Source organism: Meleagris gallopavo, chromosome 31 (assembly GCF_905368555.1).
Source record: "Meleagris gallopavo chromosome 31, MGAL_WU_HG_1.1, whole genome shotgun sequence".
NCBI lineage: Eukaryota > Metazoa > Chordata > Aves > Galliformes > Phasianidae > Meleagris > Meleagris gallopavo.
This window is the reverse complement of record NC_139434.1, coordinates 67475-85140: the sequence shown is the minus strand read 5'-3', so window position 1 is coordinate 85140 and position 17666 is coordinate 67475. Positions and strand designations below refer to the sequence as shown.

At 57.7% G+C, this 17666-nt stretch overlaps 2 protein-coding genes and 1 long non-coding RNA gene across 3 annotated transcripts; 2 read left to right on the top strand and 1 right to left on the bottom strand.

Annotated features, from left to right (window-relative positions):
- The first annotated feature begins 2024 nt into the window (after positions 1–2024).
- LOC104916026 (ADP-ribosylhydrolase ARH1-like) lies at positions 2025–6841 on the top strand. The gene is made up of 7 exons (XM_085212153.1): positions 2025–2094; positions 4059–4276; positions 4618–4716; positions 4782–4887; positions 5312–5391; positions 5472–5655; positions 6355–6841. The coding sequence occupies exons 1-7, from the start codon at positions 2084–2086 to the stop codon at positions 6722–6724; spliced, it is 1068 nt and encodes a 355-aa protein (XP_085068279.1). The 5' UTR covers positions 2025–2083; the 3' UTR covers positions 6725–6841.
- Positions 6842–12661: 5820 nt separating this feature from the next.
- On the bottom strand, positions 12662–14370 carry LOC146542411 (uncharacterized). Its single transcript, XR_014880267.1, has 3 exons — positions 14231–14370; positions 13935–14064; positions 12662–13597 (listed from the first exon to the last, which is right to left on the bottom strand). It is a non-coding gene; the product is annotated as an uncharacterized LOC146542411 (long non-coding RNA).
- Positions 12991–16682, top strand: LOC104916027 (uncharacterized). The gene is made up of 7 exons (XM_085212417.1): positions 12991–13194; positions 13412–13473; positions 13918–14071; positions 14268–14524; positions 14725–14810; positions 15302–15426; positions 15918–16682. The coding sequence occupies exons 1-7, from the start codon at positions 13074–13076 to the stop codon at positions 16559–16561; spliced, it is 1449 nt and encodes a 482-aa protein (XP_085068543.1). The 5' UTR covers positions 12991–13073; the 3' UTR covers positions 16562–16682.
- The last annotated feature ends 984 nt before the right edge of the window (positions 16683–17666 follow it).

The window sequence follows — 17666 nt, the reverse complement described above, 5'->3', positions numbered from 1 at the left end:
TGAGCTCTTTGCAGCTCTCGGCGCCGGCGTTGCCATGGTCACCCATGCGGGGTGTGACGTCATAGGAATGCGCCGCGCTGTGCGGCCGTCCGCGGTGGGGGTGGGGATATGGGGGTGGGAGGGGGTATGGGATATAATGGAGGTTTGGGGCTATGGGCGGCATGGGGGTGTGATGGGGTATAGAGGGGTACGGCGACACCGCGGGTCAGGGGGATGGGGGCTACGGAGGGGGGCGGAGCCTTCGGACCTTCTGTTCTGCCACGGTTCTGTGACCTTTCAGGACCTTCCCTTCCCAGAGAAAGGGGGAGGGAGCAGGAAAAGGGAAGAAGAATGAGAAGAAAAAGTGAGAATGGGAGAGGACAAATGGAAGGGAAAGGGGAGGGGGGGGAGAAGAGGGGAGGGGAAGGAAGGAGAGGAGGGGAGAGGAGGAGGGGAGGGGAAGGGAGAAGGGGAGGGAAAGAGGTTTGGAAAAGGGGAAATACAGAGGGGGAGAAAAAGGGGAAGGGAGAGAAGGGGAAAGGAAAAGGAATGGGGTTGCAAGAGGAGGGGAAAAAGAAAAGGGGAGGGCAGAGAAAAGGGGGAAGGAGAGATAAAAAGGAGGGAAGGGAGAAGGAAGAAAAGGGGAAAGAAATGGGGAAGTGAGGGGAATTGGGGAAGGGGAGGAGGGAGGTGGGGGGTAGGGAAGGGGAAGGTTGGTTTTCCCTCCAACCCGCAGCTCTTCTGGATCAGGGGAAACCTCCGTGTTTTTTTTTATTTTTTATTTTTTCCAGTAGAAAGGGCCAGGTTGGGTCATACTGCGGGGGAAAGGAAATGGGAGAGCTGGTGGCGAAGGACGCGGCCCTGACGGAGGCGTCCCACGCTGTGCTGCACCGCTCTGCAGTGCTGGGAGCCATCCCTGCTCTTGTTCCCCTGTGTCGCCGACTTTTCCCCCGGTTCCATCGAGTTTTCCACCACTTTCATTGTGGTTTTTGCACTTTCTGTGAATGCTCTGTGTTTTCCCCTGGTATCTCTCAGACTTCTGTTGACAGAACCAGAGCAGAGCGGAGCTCACCGACCAAACAAGTGTCCTTTCATGGAGTTTTCCACAAATTCCACTGAGTTTCCCCCAGTTCCATTCCATCTTGGCACGTTAAGCTCCATTAAATTCTAGTATTTATCAATAAACATCAGTTGGGGTTAAAAATTTGAATTAAAGCTATTTTCTAATTAAAAAAAAAAAAAAAAAGGTTTGTTGACTTGTTGACTTCATCTCTGTGTTTGATTTCCAATAAAGGGGGAGATGCTGTCTTGCACGTTTCACACTTCTGCACATAGATGCAATGAAACGCCTCAATGTCACCATCAAGTCTTCATACTTCAATGCTGTGTGAAAGGCTGCGCTGCGTCCCCACGTCCCCACAAGTCCCCTTGTGTCCCCATATCCCCCATCCCTGCGTCCCCTTCCTCACATCTGTCCCGCATTCCTGCAGTCCTGCCCCCAAAATGCCCCCCCCCCCCCATTCACATTTCCCCAAACCTGGGTTTTTTATTCTGCCCCAAATCTGCACTTTTTGCCCCAAACTCTCTTTCCCGTGGCCCGGTGTGTTAGTCAGGACCCGAAGCCCCATTGGGACGGCCCCAAATTTCCTTTTTCTGAACCCAAAACGTCACTTTTTCATCCCACAGATGTGATGGATCCGCTCCCCCCTTTCAGGAGGCACCAAACTCTCCTCCCTGGGTCCCAACGCCCGATCCAAACTGAGCCCAACGGCCGCTATGGGGTGGATGTGGGGCACTATGGGGGTCTGTGGGGCAGATATGGGGAGCGTAGGGAGTTGTGGGCCGCTGGGAGTGAGGCTATGGGGCCACAGCGGGGCACCGTGCGGGCACTTGGGGGGGCAGCTGTGGGGCACCGTGGGGATCTGTGGGGCAGTGCAGGGGGCTGTGGGGCCCTATGAGACGCTATGGGGCCCTATGAGATGCTATGGGGCCCTATGAGACGCTATGGGGCCCTATGAGCTCCCCCCAGCACTGTCCCCTTAAGGCTCCCCTCCCCCCGCTGGCGCTGTGCCCCCCCTGACGGACGTCCCCGGCTGTCACCGCGATGGCAGCGCCGTGAGTGGCCCCGACCCCCCCCCACAGCCTCCCCGTCCCCCCTGGCCCCATAACCGCCCCCACCACCCCCACACGTCCCCGGAAACCCCAATGTCCCCCCCCTCATAACTGCATTGTGCTCCCTCTGCCCCCCAGCCCCCAGAAGCCCCCCAACCCCCACTGTGCCCTCCCCAAAACCTTTTATTGCCCCCCATCCCAGAAAGCCACAGACCCCCACTCCACATGGGGGGTTGGGGGAGGTTTATGGGGTTGGGGGCTATGGGGGGGGTGTTGAGGTTGGGGTTATGGGGAGGTTATGGAGACAGTATGGAGTTGGGGGTTTTGGGAGTTATGGGGTTGGGGGTTATCAGGGGGTACTGTGATGTTATGGGGTTGGGACCCCATAGTCCCTCCATGACCCCCCCTCCCCATAACCCCTCTGTTCCCCCCCATAATCTCAATGCCCCCAACGCTCCCAACTCCATAATCCCCCCACCCCATAATCCCATATGGCCGCCCATAACCCCGCAGCCCCCCCACTTCCCTAACCTCTTTGTGCCCCCCCATCCCATAACCCAAGCCCCCCGATTCGTCCCCATAGCTCCCATAGCCCCCCCACTCCATAGCCCCATAACCTCCTGTGACTTCCAACCCCATAACTCCCCACTGTGCCCCCACCCCATAACTCCCCCACTCCATGTCCCCACACTGTAACCCCCATAACCCCCGTAACTCCCCCACCCCACAAACTCATAATCCTATAGCTCCCCTGCTCTGATGGCCCCCCTGCCCCACAACCTCTCCCACCTTGTAACCCCTAGATGCCCTCCTCACCCCACAACTCCCCACTCCATAACCTCAAAACCCCATAACCCCCCCATAACCTCATAACCCCATAGTCCCAATGCCAACCCGAACCCTATAACCCCCCACCCCATAACCCCCACTATGTTCCACATAATGCCTCCACCCCATAACCTGTGTCCCCCTATAAACCCCTCATAATCCCCCACCCCATAACCCCCCAATGTTCCTCCCCATAGTCCCCAGTGCCCTCCCACCTCGTAACCCCACTGTGCCACCCCATAACCTCCCAATGGCCCCTCACCCCATAACCCCCCTCTGTACTCCTCCAGAATCCACCAGCCCATAACCTCCCACCCCATAACTCCATTGTGACACCCATAAACCCCCTCCCATAACTGCACAACTCCATAACCCGTAACCCCGCACCCCATAACCCCATAACGGCTCCCCATACACCCCACCCCATATCTTCATTATGCTCCCCACAACCCCCCACACTGTCCCTCCGTAATCCCCCTATCCCATTACCCCCCCATGTCCCCCACCCCATAACCCCACTGTGCGCCCCATAACCCCCCACCTCATAACCCCCCCATAAACACACAACTCCATAACCCCATGATCCCCCCGCCCAGAACCCCACTGTGCCCCCATCCAATAACCCCCTGCTGTCCCCCACATAACCCCATAACATCACAGCACCCCGATAACCCCACACCCCGTAATCCCCAACCCCATACTGTGCCCCTCAACCCCCCATGGTCCCAAACCTCATAACCCATCCAACCCCCCCATAATCCTTCCATTACCCCCAACCTCGTAAGCCCCCCATAACTCCCAACCCCATACTGTCCCCCCCAACCCCCCTATAATCCCCCAGCCCCATACTGTGCCCCCCAGACCCCATAACCCCCGACCCCATAACAACCCCAACCCCCCAACACTATACTGTCCCCCTCAATCTCCTCATAACCTCCAACCCCATAAACCCCTCCTCAACCCCCCCTTAACCCCAACCTCATAACCCCCAACCCCATAGAGTCCCCCCCAACCCCCCATAGACCCAAACCCCGTAACCCCACCCTCATCCTCCCCCATAGCCCCCAACCCCATATTGTCCCCCCTACCCCCCATAAACCCCATAACCCCCCCCCCCACCGCCCCCCCGTTCCCCGCAGCCCCCCGGATCGCTACGAGGCGGCGCTGCTGCTGGCGGCCGCCGGGGACGCGCTGGGTTTCCGTGCCGGCCGGTGGGAATATTGCACCGCGGGAGCGCGCATCCACCAGGAGCTGCGGGAGCTGGGCGGGCTGAGCCGGATCGAACTGCGGCTCCCCGACTGGCCGCTGAGCGACGACACCGTGCTGCATCTCGCGACAGCCGAGGGGCTGAGCAGCGGTGAGAGCCGCTGGGGGGCGAGGAGCGTCGCTGTGGGGCACAGAGCCGTCAGTGAGGGGCTGAGAGCATCAATGTGGGGCAGGGCTGAAGAGCAACGGACCCATAAGTGGAGGAGGCTGTGGGGCAGCTCAGACCCATAAGTAGGAGGGAAGCCGTGGGGACTCGTTGGGCCTCAGACCCATAAGTGTGGGGTGGGGCTGGAGAAGAAAGGGAAGCCATAGATGGGGGTGGCTCGGGGAGTGAGGAGCTGGGGGGCAGACCCAGCTGTGTGGGGCGGTGCTGGGGGTGTTGCTTTGGGCCCCCGCCCCACACGTGTGGGTCTGAGCGGAGCTGCCCCACAGGGCTGGAGGGCGACGCGCTGCTGCAGGAGCTGGCATGGCGCTACGTGGCGGCCATGGAGGACATGGAGGGCCGCAAACCGGGCCCCAGCAGCATCCTGGGTACGTGTGGGGCGGGGCTGTGGGGTGGCACCCCCTGCCCTGCCCTGACCCATTCTGCCCCACAGGAACGTCGCAGCTGCGTCCCGGGGAGCCCCACGGCTACCGCATCCCCTTCAACCCCACCGGCACCGGCTGTGGGGCGGCCATGCGCAGCCTGGCTATAGGGCTCAGGTCAGGGTGCGGCGATGGGCGGAGGTGGGGCTGCGGGGCGAGACGGGGGCCAAGATGTGGGGTGAGATGTGGGGCGAGATGTGGGGCGAGATGTGGGGCTGGGGCCATGGGGGCAGTGAGGGCAGTGGGGACATTGGGGTGTGGTATTATGGGATGAATTGGATGGGGGATATTATGGAATGAGGGGTGCTATGGGATGTTATGGGGTATGATGGGGTATTATGGGATATGGTGGGGTATTATGGGATATTATGGGATATGGTGGGGTATTGTGAGGATGGGATATTATGGGGTGTGATGGGGTGTTACGACATGTGATGGGGTATTATGGGATACAGGCTATAGGATGTGGGAAATTATGGGCTGTGGGACATTACCGGATGGGGGACATTATGGGATGCGGGGTATTATGGGATGCCCCCAGATACCCGCGCCCGGAGGAGCTGCCGACGCTGATCCAGGTGAGCATTGAGAGCGGGCGCATGACCCACCACCACCCCACAGGTGAGTGCCATGGGGCACAGGGGGGAGGGGGGATGCCATCAAATGGGGCTGGCGCTCAGCCCACCCTCCACCCCCCGCAGGGTACCTGGGCGCGTTGGCCGTGGCGCTGTTTGGGGCGCTGGGGGTCCGCGGGGAGCCCCCCGAGGTGTGGGGTGCCGAGCTGCTGCGCGTCCTGCCCCACGCCTGGGATTACGTGGAGGGTGAAGGGGTGAACGTGGGGGACAACGCCGCTGCCTGGGACTTCTTTGGGGACAGCTGGCGCCGGTGAGGGGCAGCGGGGGGGTGGGGACATCGGGGGTGATGGCGGCGTGGGGGGTTGGGGACATTGGGGGCAGTGGGGACAATGGGGGCAGTGGGGGCAGAGTCCGTCCCCATCACCCACAGCCATCTGTGTCTGGAGGGACGTCAGTGCTCCTGTGCCACACCAGTGTCCCCAGCGTGTGTCCCATTGCCAACAACGTCCCCACTCACCCCCCTGCCACCACTGTCCCCAGAGTCCCCATTCACTCTCCCCAAATGCCCCCATTGCCCTCATTGCCTCAATTTCCCCAAATGCCTCCATTGCTCCAGATGCCCCCGTTGCCCCCAATGCCTTTATTGCCTCCATTGCCTCAATTTCCCCAAATGCCCCCAAATGCCTCCATTGCCCCCAATGCCTCCATTGCCTCAATTTTCCTAAATGCCCCCAAATGCCTCCATTGCCTCAGTTTCCCCCATTTCCCCCACTGTCCCCATTTGCTTCCAATGCCTCGATTTCCCCCAGTGCCCCCAATGCCCCCATTGCCCCCGATGGCCCCAGTGCCCCCATTGTCTCAGTTTCCCCAGTCGTCCCCAACGGGGACATCGTCCCCACTGTCCCCAACGCCTCCATTGCCTCAATTTCCCCAGTTTCCCCCGATGCCCCCAATGCCTCAATTTCCCCCGCTGTCCCCGTCGCCGCCACTTCCCCCTCCGTCCCCGCAGGTACCTGGACTCGCGCGGTCTCCTGGAGGGCTGCGGTCCCCCCCGCGTGCCGTCCCTGCCGACCCCGGAGGATCGCGACGCCGAGTACGCGCGCTGGGCGCTGGACGGCTGGGCGGGACGCAGCGGGCACGACGCGCCCATGGTGGCCCTGGAGGCGCTGCTGGCGGCCGGGGACAGCTGGGAGGAGCTGTGCGCCCGCGCCGTGCTGCACGGCGGCGACAACGACTCCACCGGCACCATCGCCGCCGGCTGCTGGGGGCTGCGCTGGGGGCTGAGCCGCGTCCCGGCCGGGATGCACCGCGACATCGAGTACCGCCAGCGTCTGTGCCGTGCCGCGCAGCGCCTGCATGCGCTGGCCTGGGGGCGATGAGAGACCCGGGGGGCACCGACAGAGCCGGGGGGCGCTGAGAGCTCCCTTGGGGTGCGCTGTTCGCTCTGGGTCCGCTTGGGACGCAGCTGTGCCTGCAGTAAACGTGCTGCCGTGTCACCGTGTGTTGCTGTGAGTCTTCGGTGCCCGACCCTGCGGCCGCCGTCGTCGTGCTGGCGGCCGTCTGAGACCACGCCAGTGGCCGTCCCAGTCCCAGTGGTGGCACAGTGCTGCCCCGTAGCATTGCCCCGTAGCACTGTTCCATGTCACCCCATAGCACTTTGCATAGCACTGCCCCACAGCATCGCCCCATAGCATTGCCCCGTAGCGCCGTTCCACAATGTCACCCTATAGCGCTACGCGCAGCGCTGTCCTGTAGAGTTGCCCCACAGCATCACCCCAGAATGCTGCCCCTTGCCACCCCTCAGCATCACCCCATTCAACAATCAACCCATAGTGCTGCCCCATACCATCATCCCATAATGTCACCCCATAGCACTGCCCCATAGCACTGCTCCATTGCGCCACTCCATTGTACTGCCCAGAACTGTCACTCCATAGCATCACCCCATAGCATTACCCCATAGAATCACCATACAGTGCTGCGTCATAGTGCTGCCCCATAGCATCACCCCAGAGTGTTGTCCCGTACTGCCGTCCCATACATCACACCACAGTGTCACCCCACAGCATCACCCCATAGTGCTGCACAATAGCATCACCCTATAGCATCACAACATAGCACTGCCCCATAGCGTTGTCCTGCAACATCACCCCATATTGTCACTCCGGAGTTCTGCCCCACAGTGTCATCCCATACTGTCACCATGTAGTGTCACTCTTAGGGTTATGGTTATGGTTAGGGTTGAGATTAGAGTTGGGGTTGGGGCTGTTTTTCGGAATTGGGTTATTGTTAGGGTTAAGTTTAGGTTCGGTGTTTGCATAAGGGATTGAGTTACAGTTAGGTGTAGGGTTATAGTTATGATTGGGGTTAGGAAATAATAGGGCTTGAGTTAGTAAAACTTCAGGTAATCCTTAGGGTTATGGTTAGGGTTAGGGATACAATCTGTCAGGTTTAGGGTTTGGATAACCTGAAGAGTAAGAAGGAAATGCACAGGCAGTGGAATTGGGGACCAGTACCGTGGGAGGAGTATAAGGAAGCCGCCGATCTGTGTAGGGTTGGGGCCGGGGAAGCAGAAACCCGGACTGACCTGACCTTGCCTTGGGATGCCAAGAAGAACAAGAAAGGCTTCTATGGACACCTCGACCAGAAAGGGGAAGTCCAGGAGGGCAAAACCCGCAGAGAGGAACACAGGCAGGTTGTTAACAACAGACAAGGGGAAGGCTGAGGCACTCAACAGCTTTATTACCTCAGTCTTCCCTGATAACTGCTCGCCACACAGCCCTCAATATTTGTTTGGTAGGACGGGGAAGGGAAGCACCTCCAACTGCAAGTGAAGATCACATCTGTGACTGCCTAAGGAGTGTGAGCATCCATAGGCTGTGGGTCTCCCGCCAGAGTCCTGAGGGCTCTGGCACCCCATGACTGCATAAGGATCAATTCCCAGCCGAGCCCAAACTTGGGTGGCATTCACTGCTCCCCCTGGATGCTTCTAAGTCCACGGAGCCCAATGGCATTTGTCATACACAGAGATATGGCTGATCTCACAAGGCCTCTCCACTGTTTTTCAATGATCTTGGGGATCTGGAGAGCACCCAGCTGACGGGAAACTGGCAAAAGTTGCTCCAGTTTTCAAGAAGGGCAAGAAAGAAGAGCCTGGTAATTACAGGCTGGTCGGTCTCATTAAGGTGCCTAGAAAATTAATGGGAGAAAAGCAGGCTGGGAGTTACTGAAGAACACCTGAAGGACAACGTGGTTATTGGTCACAGCCAACGGGGCTTCATGAGGGGAAGGTCCTGTTTGACTTCATTTCCTTCCACGACAAGGACGCACATCGAGCTGACCCAGGGAAGCCAGTGGATGCTACGCTTTTGGATAGCTTTGGATACTGTTTCTCATCACATCCTTCTGGACAAAGTGTCCACAAAGCAGTGGTGGCGGCTGGCTGATGGCCCAAAGGGTTACGGGGGCTGTAGGCCCCGGGGCAGCGCAGGCCGCTCGGGCTGTGGCTTTGGGCCTCGGGGCCAACGCCGGCCTGTCCAGCTGTGGCTGTGGCTTTGGGCCCCAAAGCCGGTGCCAGCCTGTCTGGCTGTGGCTTTGGGCCCCAGCGATGGTGCTGGCCTCCGGGCTGGGGCTGCAGCTTTAGGCCCCGGGACGGTGCTCTGGGTGCAGCGGGTGGCAGCTGGCCGATGGATTGGGCCGAAGGGGTTGTGGTAGGTGGGGTTCCACCCAGCCGGCAGCCGGTCACTGGCGGGGCTCTGCAGGCTGCGTTGTAGGGCCAGTTCTCTGTAATGTTCTCATAAATGCCTTGGATGTAGGACCAGAAGGGGTTTTGAGCAAGATTGCTGTCAGTCCTGAACCGGGAGGAGTTGTTGGCTCCACTGAGGGTGGAGAGAGAGGCCTTGCAGAGAGATCCGGCCAAATGAGAGAGCCGGGCGATCACCAACCACACGGAGTTTAACAGGACAACCAGGAAAAAGTTCTTTACAGAAGGGGCTGTTAAGGACTGGAAGAGGCTCCCCATGGAGGTGGCTGAGTCACCATCCCTGAATGTGTTTAAAACCTGTCTGCATGTGGTGCTCAGAGACGTGATGTAGCGGATGGTTGTTTGAGTTAGGCTACTATGGTAAAGACTTGATGGTCCTGAGCAATTCTACAATTCTACGATTCTAAGAGCAAGTGCCATATTCTACACTTGGGAAAGGGCGACCCTGGCTGTACGTGCAGACTGGAGTTGAATATTCGTCTTGTAATTTGACAGGAATCTCCCCAGCCTAAACCAGGAATGGATCTGTACTGGGGATGTGGAGAAAGGGGTCTTGATTTTCAGAAATTGCCTGTGGAAAATTAATTTTATCATTAGATACTTGACACTAGGAGAACAGATACAGCCTTTTAAGACATTTGGGAGGAAAAGCACGCAGAAAAACAACAAGCAAGCCACCAGGAATAAGCAGAGCAAAAACACTCTAGGAAACCAAATACAAATCTATTTTCAAGAGAATCATCAGCTTCTTGCCATAGGAGCTGACTGAACCTCCCATCACTTTAATTGTGGAGGCTACTTAAGAAATTCCATGTCAGTCAGGTCCAACGCTGACACACAGCTGTCGTAGTCCACTTTCAAAATTCTTGAGAACCCATTTAAGGATGTTGGCAGGGGTAAATTAAAGCTGTAGGCATTAGGAAGCTAACAATCTGAAAACTGTACAGGGACAATGAACCCTGAAGTGATCAAGAACTGAAATGACTAGGAAGGTGTTTTGTGTAGTTTTAAGTAACTGAAAAAAAAAAAATCTATCTTAAAATACAAAAAACCACATCTGGAATCTTCTATACAACCTAACTTAATATTAACGTCAGAAGTACAGCAAAGTCTTGTAGTTAAAACATTCGTTTACTTCATACATTCACTTTTGGTACAGGCACAGTAGGGAAGCAGAGTTGGCCCCTACATGGCAGTGGAAATCTACATCCATTTCTATCTATTCTATATGAGAACAGTAACTGGAACAGGTTGCCCACGGAGGCTGTGGATGCCCCGTCTCTGGAGGCATTCAAGGCCAGGCTGGATGTGGCTCTGGGCAGCCTGGTTTGGTGGGTGGCAACCCTGCACATAGCAGGGGGGTTGGAGCTGGGTGAGCGCTGTGGTCCTTTTCAACCCAGGCCGTTCTATGATTCGATGAGACAAGCCGGTGTCGAGGAAGCCCCTGGTCAGGAAGAAGTCCAGTGCAAAGGGAAATGGACTGCTAGGGGGCCAGGGGCTGACTGTGTTTTAGAGACCAAGAGATCTGAAATTTGAAGATCCCCTTGCAAATAAAATCACTTACGCAGGGAGACTCGTAAACGAGATGCCTTTGCTAACCAGAGACTTGTGAATGAGATGCCCTCGCTTGCAAGTCAGTGTACATTCCTTTCCACTCTGCCTGCACGTTCTCGCCAGCAAAGCTTTTAGTTACAAAAGTCTGTAGACAAATTGGACTTGAGAACTGTGGATGTGCTGTGCAGGCCTGATAGGTCACACACAAGGGGAAACCTTAGGGGGACCGGAAAGTTTGTAACTTCTATGTACTTTAGCCTCCGAGGAAAGAAGGAAGGGACAATGCGAACGGAAGGCAGGATAAAAGGGATTCTGCAAAATCCCATCCTTGGTGAGACCCAACAGGGGTACGCCTTCCTTATTTGAATAAAGAAAGATAAAGCCTCTCCTCTGACTGTTCTGGAGATAATTGAGCAAGCCCAGTGGAGCCACATTTTCCCACAGAGTCCTGAGGGAATTGGCTGATGTGGTTTCCAAGCCACTCTCAATGATATCTGAAAAGTCGTGGCAGTCAGGTGAGGTGCCTGCTGACTGGAGAAAAGGCAATATCACACCCGTTTTTACAAAGGGTAAAAAGACCCTAGGAACTACCGGCCTGTCAGTCTCACCTCTGTGCTGGGTAATACCATAGAGCAGATCCTCCTGGAAGCAGTGCTGAGGCAAACGGAAGGCAGGGAGCTGATACGGGAGAACCAGCATGGCTTCACCAAGGGCAAATCCTGCTTGACCAACCTGGTGGCCTTCTGTGATGGTGTCACTGCATCAATGGACAAGGGAGAGCCAGTGATGTCATCTCTCTGGATTAAAGTAAGGCCTTTGACAAGGCAACATCCTTTTCTACAAACTGGAAAGAGATGTCTTTGATGGGGGGGCTGTTTGACGGATGAAGGATTGGCTGCAGGATGGAGTCCAGAGAGTGGTGGTCAGTCCACCATCAATTTCACACTCTGACTCCATCCTGCAGCCAATCCTGGATGGAGTCCAGAGAGTGGTGGTCAGTGACTCCATGTCTGGATGGAGATCGGTGACGAGTGGTGTCCCACAGAGCTGGGACCGATTTGAGGATGACAGCGAGCTGTAAGGAGCGGTGACACACCAGAGGGATGGGATACCATGCACGGGGACCTATGGGGCTGAGCAGGTGGCCCAGGTGGACCTCATGAGGTTCAACAAATCCAAGAGCAAGGTCTTGTACGTGGGTCGAGGCAACCCCCACTACCAATACCAGCTGGGGGTAAAAGGATTGAGAGCAGCCCTGGGGATACAGGTGGATGGGAAACTGGACATCAGTCAGCACTGTGCCCTCACGGCCCCGAAAGCCAGCCGTATCCTGGGCTGCATCCAAAGCAGCACGGCCAGCAGGGCAAGAGAGGTGATCCCGCCCCTCTACTCTGCGCTGGTGAGGCCTCCCCTGGAGCACTGTGTCCAGGTGTGGAGTCCTCAGCACAGGAGAGACGTGGAGCTGTTGGAGCGCGTCCAGAGGAGGGCCACAAAAATGACCCCAGGAAGGGAACACCTCTCCTGCAAGGACAGGCTGAGAGAGCTGGGGCTGTGCAGCCTGGAGAGGAGGAGGCTGCGAGGTGACCTGATAGCAGCCTTTAGCAACCAGAGGGGAGAGACAGGAAAGAATAGGGCAGACTCTAGAGCAGAGTCCGTGGCGATAGAACAAGGGGAAACGGCTGGGAGGGTGGATTTCATTTGGATGCAAGGAAAAAATCTTCTCCAGGGAAGGTGGTGAGGCACTGGAACGTGTTATCTAGTGTGGAGGCGGATGCCCCGTCCCTGGAAACTTTCAAGGCGAGGCTGGAGCAGGCCCTGGGCAATGGGATGGAGCTGTTGGTGGCCCTGTGCACTGCAGCGGAGTTGGGCTGGGTGGCCCTCAGAGGTCCCTTCTAACTCTAAGCGCTCTGTGGTTCTACGGAATACGGCACTCCTGCTCGGCAGGGTGTGGGAGCGACGGAGTCACCAGAGTGACACAGAGGAACAGTGCTGGGTAATTTATGCAGCTTTCTAACAAGCAGTCAGCTCGGTCCAGGCAAAAGCGGGCAACTTTCTAACAACAAGTCGTAACCGTTACGCGTAAAGAGCGCTTTGGAACAGCTGTGATTTCCGCACCAACTGCCTGCAGGTCAGTGTAGGCAACGGCTACTAAAGAAAAATGAGTAAGGCAACATTGAGAGGAAAGAAAAGAAGGGAAAGAAAACAGAGAGGGGCAGCACTCCCAGGCGGGGCGGGCAGCAGGCTGCCGGTGCCGGCGTCATAATGGGCCACGGCCAGCACCGACCACGCTGTCACCGCGTTGCCGTGGCGACGTTTGTGACACGGCCACCCGGGAGGGGTATGAAGGCGCTCACGGCGGTGGGTCCTGCATCCTGAAGGAGCATCTGGCAGAGAGCAGACGCGTCTGAAGGATGAGCTCCGGCATGGCTGGCGCCAACAAGGAGCAACCCGCCGGCACGAGGCGGAACAGGAGGAGCCAGGACGGCCCCGCAGTGGGGCGTGCCTCCGGACCGACAGACACCCACAGCGAAGGTACACGGGTCCGCAGCCAGCACAGGAGCGGTGCTGCAGCCCATCTTGGCGCTGAGCGGGCGAGACCCAGCACGGGGACCGCCTCGGGGCTGCGTCCGTGTGGGGCTGGGGACTGCCACGACACTTTCCATCTGCCACCTCCCTCCCGGCCCGAGGCAGTAGGAGCGCCGGGAAGCGGCAGATGCAGAGTGTGACCTGCTTTTCCTCTGCCCTCCAGAGCGAGTTGCCGTCTGGGATGCGGTGGCCGCCTACGTACGGGAGCAGCTCCTGGGGCACAAGGTGCGTTGGCTGTCAGGTTCCTCCTCTCCCTGTCCAGCTCGGCCTACGCTTTCTCTGTCTCTTCCCCTCCATACAAAACAGGAAACTCAGCCCCACTTTCTCTGCCGCGCATCCCGTGGGCTTCCTGCAAATGCAGGACCACTTGTGCTGGGCGCGGTCGGAGCTCGGGGCTGAGCCCAGCCTCGGGAAGCCTCTGGATTCCATCAGGCTGCTTCCGCCCTGGCTGCTGTGCTGCATTTGGGAGGGCAAGGGGACGGAGAGGACTGTGCACCTCCTTCCTTCCTTCCTTCCTTCCTTCCCAAAGCCTCTCCCGCTGCCGTGGCTCGTGCCTCCGAGCAGCGGGAGAGGGCTCCTGAGCTCTGTCCCTACATGGGACCCCGTCCAGCTCTTCCTCCAGCCAGCCCATAACCCTGCAGCCCTGAGTGCTTTCTCTTCCACTTGCAGGGGGTCTGGATTCCCACCTTCGGCTCGTTCGACACCATCTCCAAAGACATCAGGACTGCGGACGGGACCGTGGCTCTGCGCTGGCCCGTCTTTCAGCTGGCCAGGAACCTCAGAGCCATGCACCACCTCAAGTCCGACAAGGAATCCCTGTCGGGTAGGAGGGGCATTAAACCCTTGCTGGCTTCATGGAGGGCAAAGGCAAAGCAGGCCACCGCCTCCCTTCTCAAAAGGAGGCCTCCCCCTCCGAGGAGGGGGCCGTGCTGGGCAATGGCCGCGAGAAGCAGTTCTAGGGAAGTTCCTGTGGAGAACCAACCGTATAATCAACTCCGTCCCTCGCCTTTTTTTTTCAGCCCATAAGGAGGTGGAGCCCCTGAAATACAGCGAGGTGGCTGCCGCTGCCTCTGTGACCTGGCAGAGAGGGAAGACCTGCATCCAGAACACCGTGGCCCTCCTCTCCAGCTGCCTGAAAAGTGGGGAGAACGTTGCCTTTGTCCTGAAGGACATAGGAGTGCTCCTCTTTCAAGGAATGACCTTTGAAGTCAGATACTACTACGACTTCCTGGAGAAGATCTGTGGGAAAGAGAAATTCAGAAAAGTTGTTTTCAAGGTGAGCTGCAGGTTTCTCCGTGGCCCGGGCAGTGCCGTGCCCCTTGCAGTGCCCGCACACGGCCCCCCAGGAGCTGGCCGGCTGCTCGGGCCGTGCAGGTGCTGTGCTGCTGTCAGCTCTCCCTGCCTTGGGCTCCTCCAGTCCCGAGCGCCTCAGCCGTGACGAGGACGGCCCATAACCTCCCTGTTCCTCCCCTGCAGGCCCCCTGGCTGCTGGACATGTTGGTGTCCCAGGTGGCACCGGTGGCCTCCCTGGCGCTCTCTGGCCGGCTCGTTGTCTTTCCCATGTGAGTATGTTGGTGGCTGCAGCTGCTGCTTGATGCAGCTGCTCAGCTCTCATTCCATAGAGCTTGTTCCTTGTGTCCATGGGAGTCCTGTCTGTGAGGATATGGCACAGAATCATAGAATGATTTGAGCAGGAAGGAACCCTGAAAGGGCAGCTAGTCCTGCAGGGAACAGGGACACGTACCATCAGACGAGGTGGCTCGGAGCCTGGTCCAGCCAGACCTCGAACAACTGTCGGGGCACCCACCACCTCTCTGGGCAAGATGTTCTGGTGCCTCGCCACCCTCCTGTCAAAACTTCTTCCTTATATCCAACCTAAATCTTCCCTCTTTCCAATTGAAACGATTTCCCCTTGTGCTATCACAACTGACCCTGCTAAAGACTTTAGAAAGTAGTGGCCTTAACGCAGCGTGGAAATGTGCTGTGAGCAGACATCACAGCGAGCAAAAAGGATTGGCGCTGCGTCACACCGGTGTCTGCTCCTTCTGCACAGGTTTCAAAAGCAGTTTGTACCCAAACCGCCGCCCAGGATATTCCGCAAGACCTCCGGAGACGTCCCTGGTGCGGGGAAGCAAAAGAAAGAAGGGGCTTTGCCACCTCTTTTCCAGGGCAGGAAAGGTAAAGCAGCTGCCAGCTCCTTCCCATGGCACGTGCAACCACCGTGTGATGGAAAACCCCTTGCCAGAGGCTCTGACTTGTGCCAAAGCTTCGCACCAGTTCAGCACGGCCTCTTCCCATAACAAACTGTTGGCCTCACCAAAACAAAGGCGCTGGGTGTGACGGGCCCCCACCCCTGGCTATGGCAGGAGGGCGCGGGGATCGCAGGCCCTGCCCTCCCCCAGGAAACGGCCCCCAAAAGTCACCTCATCATCGCCGCCCAGCTCCTCTTTCCCAAAGCCGACCTCACTAACGCAGTCCCAAAACAGAGCTGAATTGCAGAGAGGAGGAGCGGGGCCACAGACGGTGTCAGGGAGGGTCCGAGGGCGGTGCAGATGGTGGCAGTGGGGGGAGCAGAGCGACTTCCGGATGCTCTGGGAGCAGGCCTGAGTGCCCCTTGTCACTGAGCCTAAATGGGTTAAGGTGAATCTCCTCTGCCTTCCCAATTCCAGTGAGATTTGCAGATGCGCCAGCGTTCATCAGCGCTTCAACTCCAAGTGCAGCTGGAGAAAGCTCGAGAAGCAGAAGAAGCTTACTGCAGAAGGAGAGGCCTTTCAGTCCGCTGCCAGCAATCCCGAGTGTGTGCGAAGCCCGCGAGCAGCCGGTGAGCTGGCAGCTGCAGGGCCAGGCAGGAACCGAAGGCCAAGAAGACCTGGGCCAAAGAACAGGAACGAAACACGTCCGGTTCCAAGAATGTGAACAACGTGAGGGTGGAGCGGCGGAGCCATGGAAAGCAAAGTCCTCGCCCCACCCTCAGGTTGCCGGGAAGCAGGTGACGTCTCCCAGCAGAGACAGGAGGTGTTCATCAGGGGCTGAGTCCATCCTCATCAAAGGCCATGCATCCCGGCTGCCGCTTCTGGCACGTGACTCTGTCAAAATACTCAGGCAGAGAACTAAGAAGGACAGGCCGGCGCGGGCAGAACCTCTGGAGATGGCGGCACCAGCATCTCACCGTCAGTGCAGCCTTCCCGAGGAGTCCTCCACCTGGAGACCTGCTTCGCTGCCACCCATACGCAACAGGCCAGAGTCTCCCGAGAGTCCCCCTCCAGAGACCAAAGCCCCGCGCCGCAGGCCGCCAACACCCTACCCACGCTGATCAGGGCACGGGGTGCCTGGCACAGACAGAGCTGCACCCCAGGCTGCAAAATCCCACCTGCATCATTCCTGGGTGCCAGTTCCCTGCACAAGAGCAGAGGGACAGTGGGGGTTGTGGGGATTCCAGAGAGAACAATCGGTGTACAAGCTGCGGAACAAGATCTGTTGACATGGAAAGGGGGGTGGGAATGTTACAGGAGAGAACTTGGGAACGTATGGAAGGGATGTTAGAACCTGCAATAAACAATTGGCATCATTCACATCTGAGTCTGTGCCTTCAGATGCCGGAGGGGCTCTTCCAAGACCCCTTGGCCCTGGGTGCACATGATGGCATGGAATGGTATGGTATTTCATGGAATCATCACAGAATCATGGAATGGCCTGGGATGAAAAGGACCGCAAAGATCATCTCATTTCAAAGCCCTGCTGTGTGCAGGGTCGTCACCCACCAAACCAGGCTGCCCGGAGCCACATCCAGCCTGGCCTTGAATGCCTCCAGGGATGGGGCATCCACAGCCTCCTTGGGTAACCTGTTCCAGTGCCTCACCACCCTCGGAGCGAAAAACTTCCTCCTCATACCTAACCTTAACCTCCCCTGTCTCAGTGTATAACCATTCCTCCTTGTCCTATCACTATCCACCCAAGTCATTCCCCCTCTTTTTTACACACAACCTTCAAGTACTAGAAGGCCACAATGAGGTCTCCCAGGAGCCTTCTCTTCTCCAACCTAAACAAGCCCAGTTCCCCTTCCTTCATAGCAGAGGTGCTGAAGCCCTCTGATCATCTTAGTGGCCCTCCTCTGGACCCCTCTCAAGAGCTCTGCATCTGTCCTTTGCTGGGGGCCCCAGGACCTTTACACTCGAAGGGAGGCCAAGATCAAGTGCTGAAAGGGGCAGGATAACTTCTCCAGTCCTGCTCACCACACCATTTCTGATCCAAACCAGGATGCCATTGGCCTTCTTGGCCACCCGGGCACGCTGCTGGCTTCAGCATTCAGCCGACTGTCCATCGGTACACCGAGGTCCCTTTCCATCAGGCAGCTTTCCAGCCACTCCTCCCCAAGCCTGTAGGGTTGCCTGGGGTTGCTGTGACTAAAAAGCAGGACC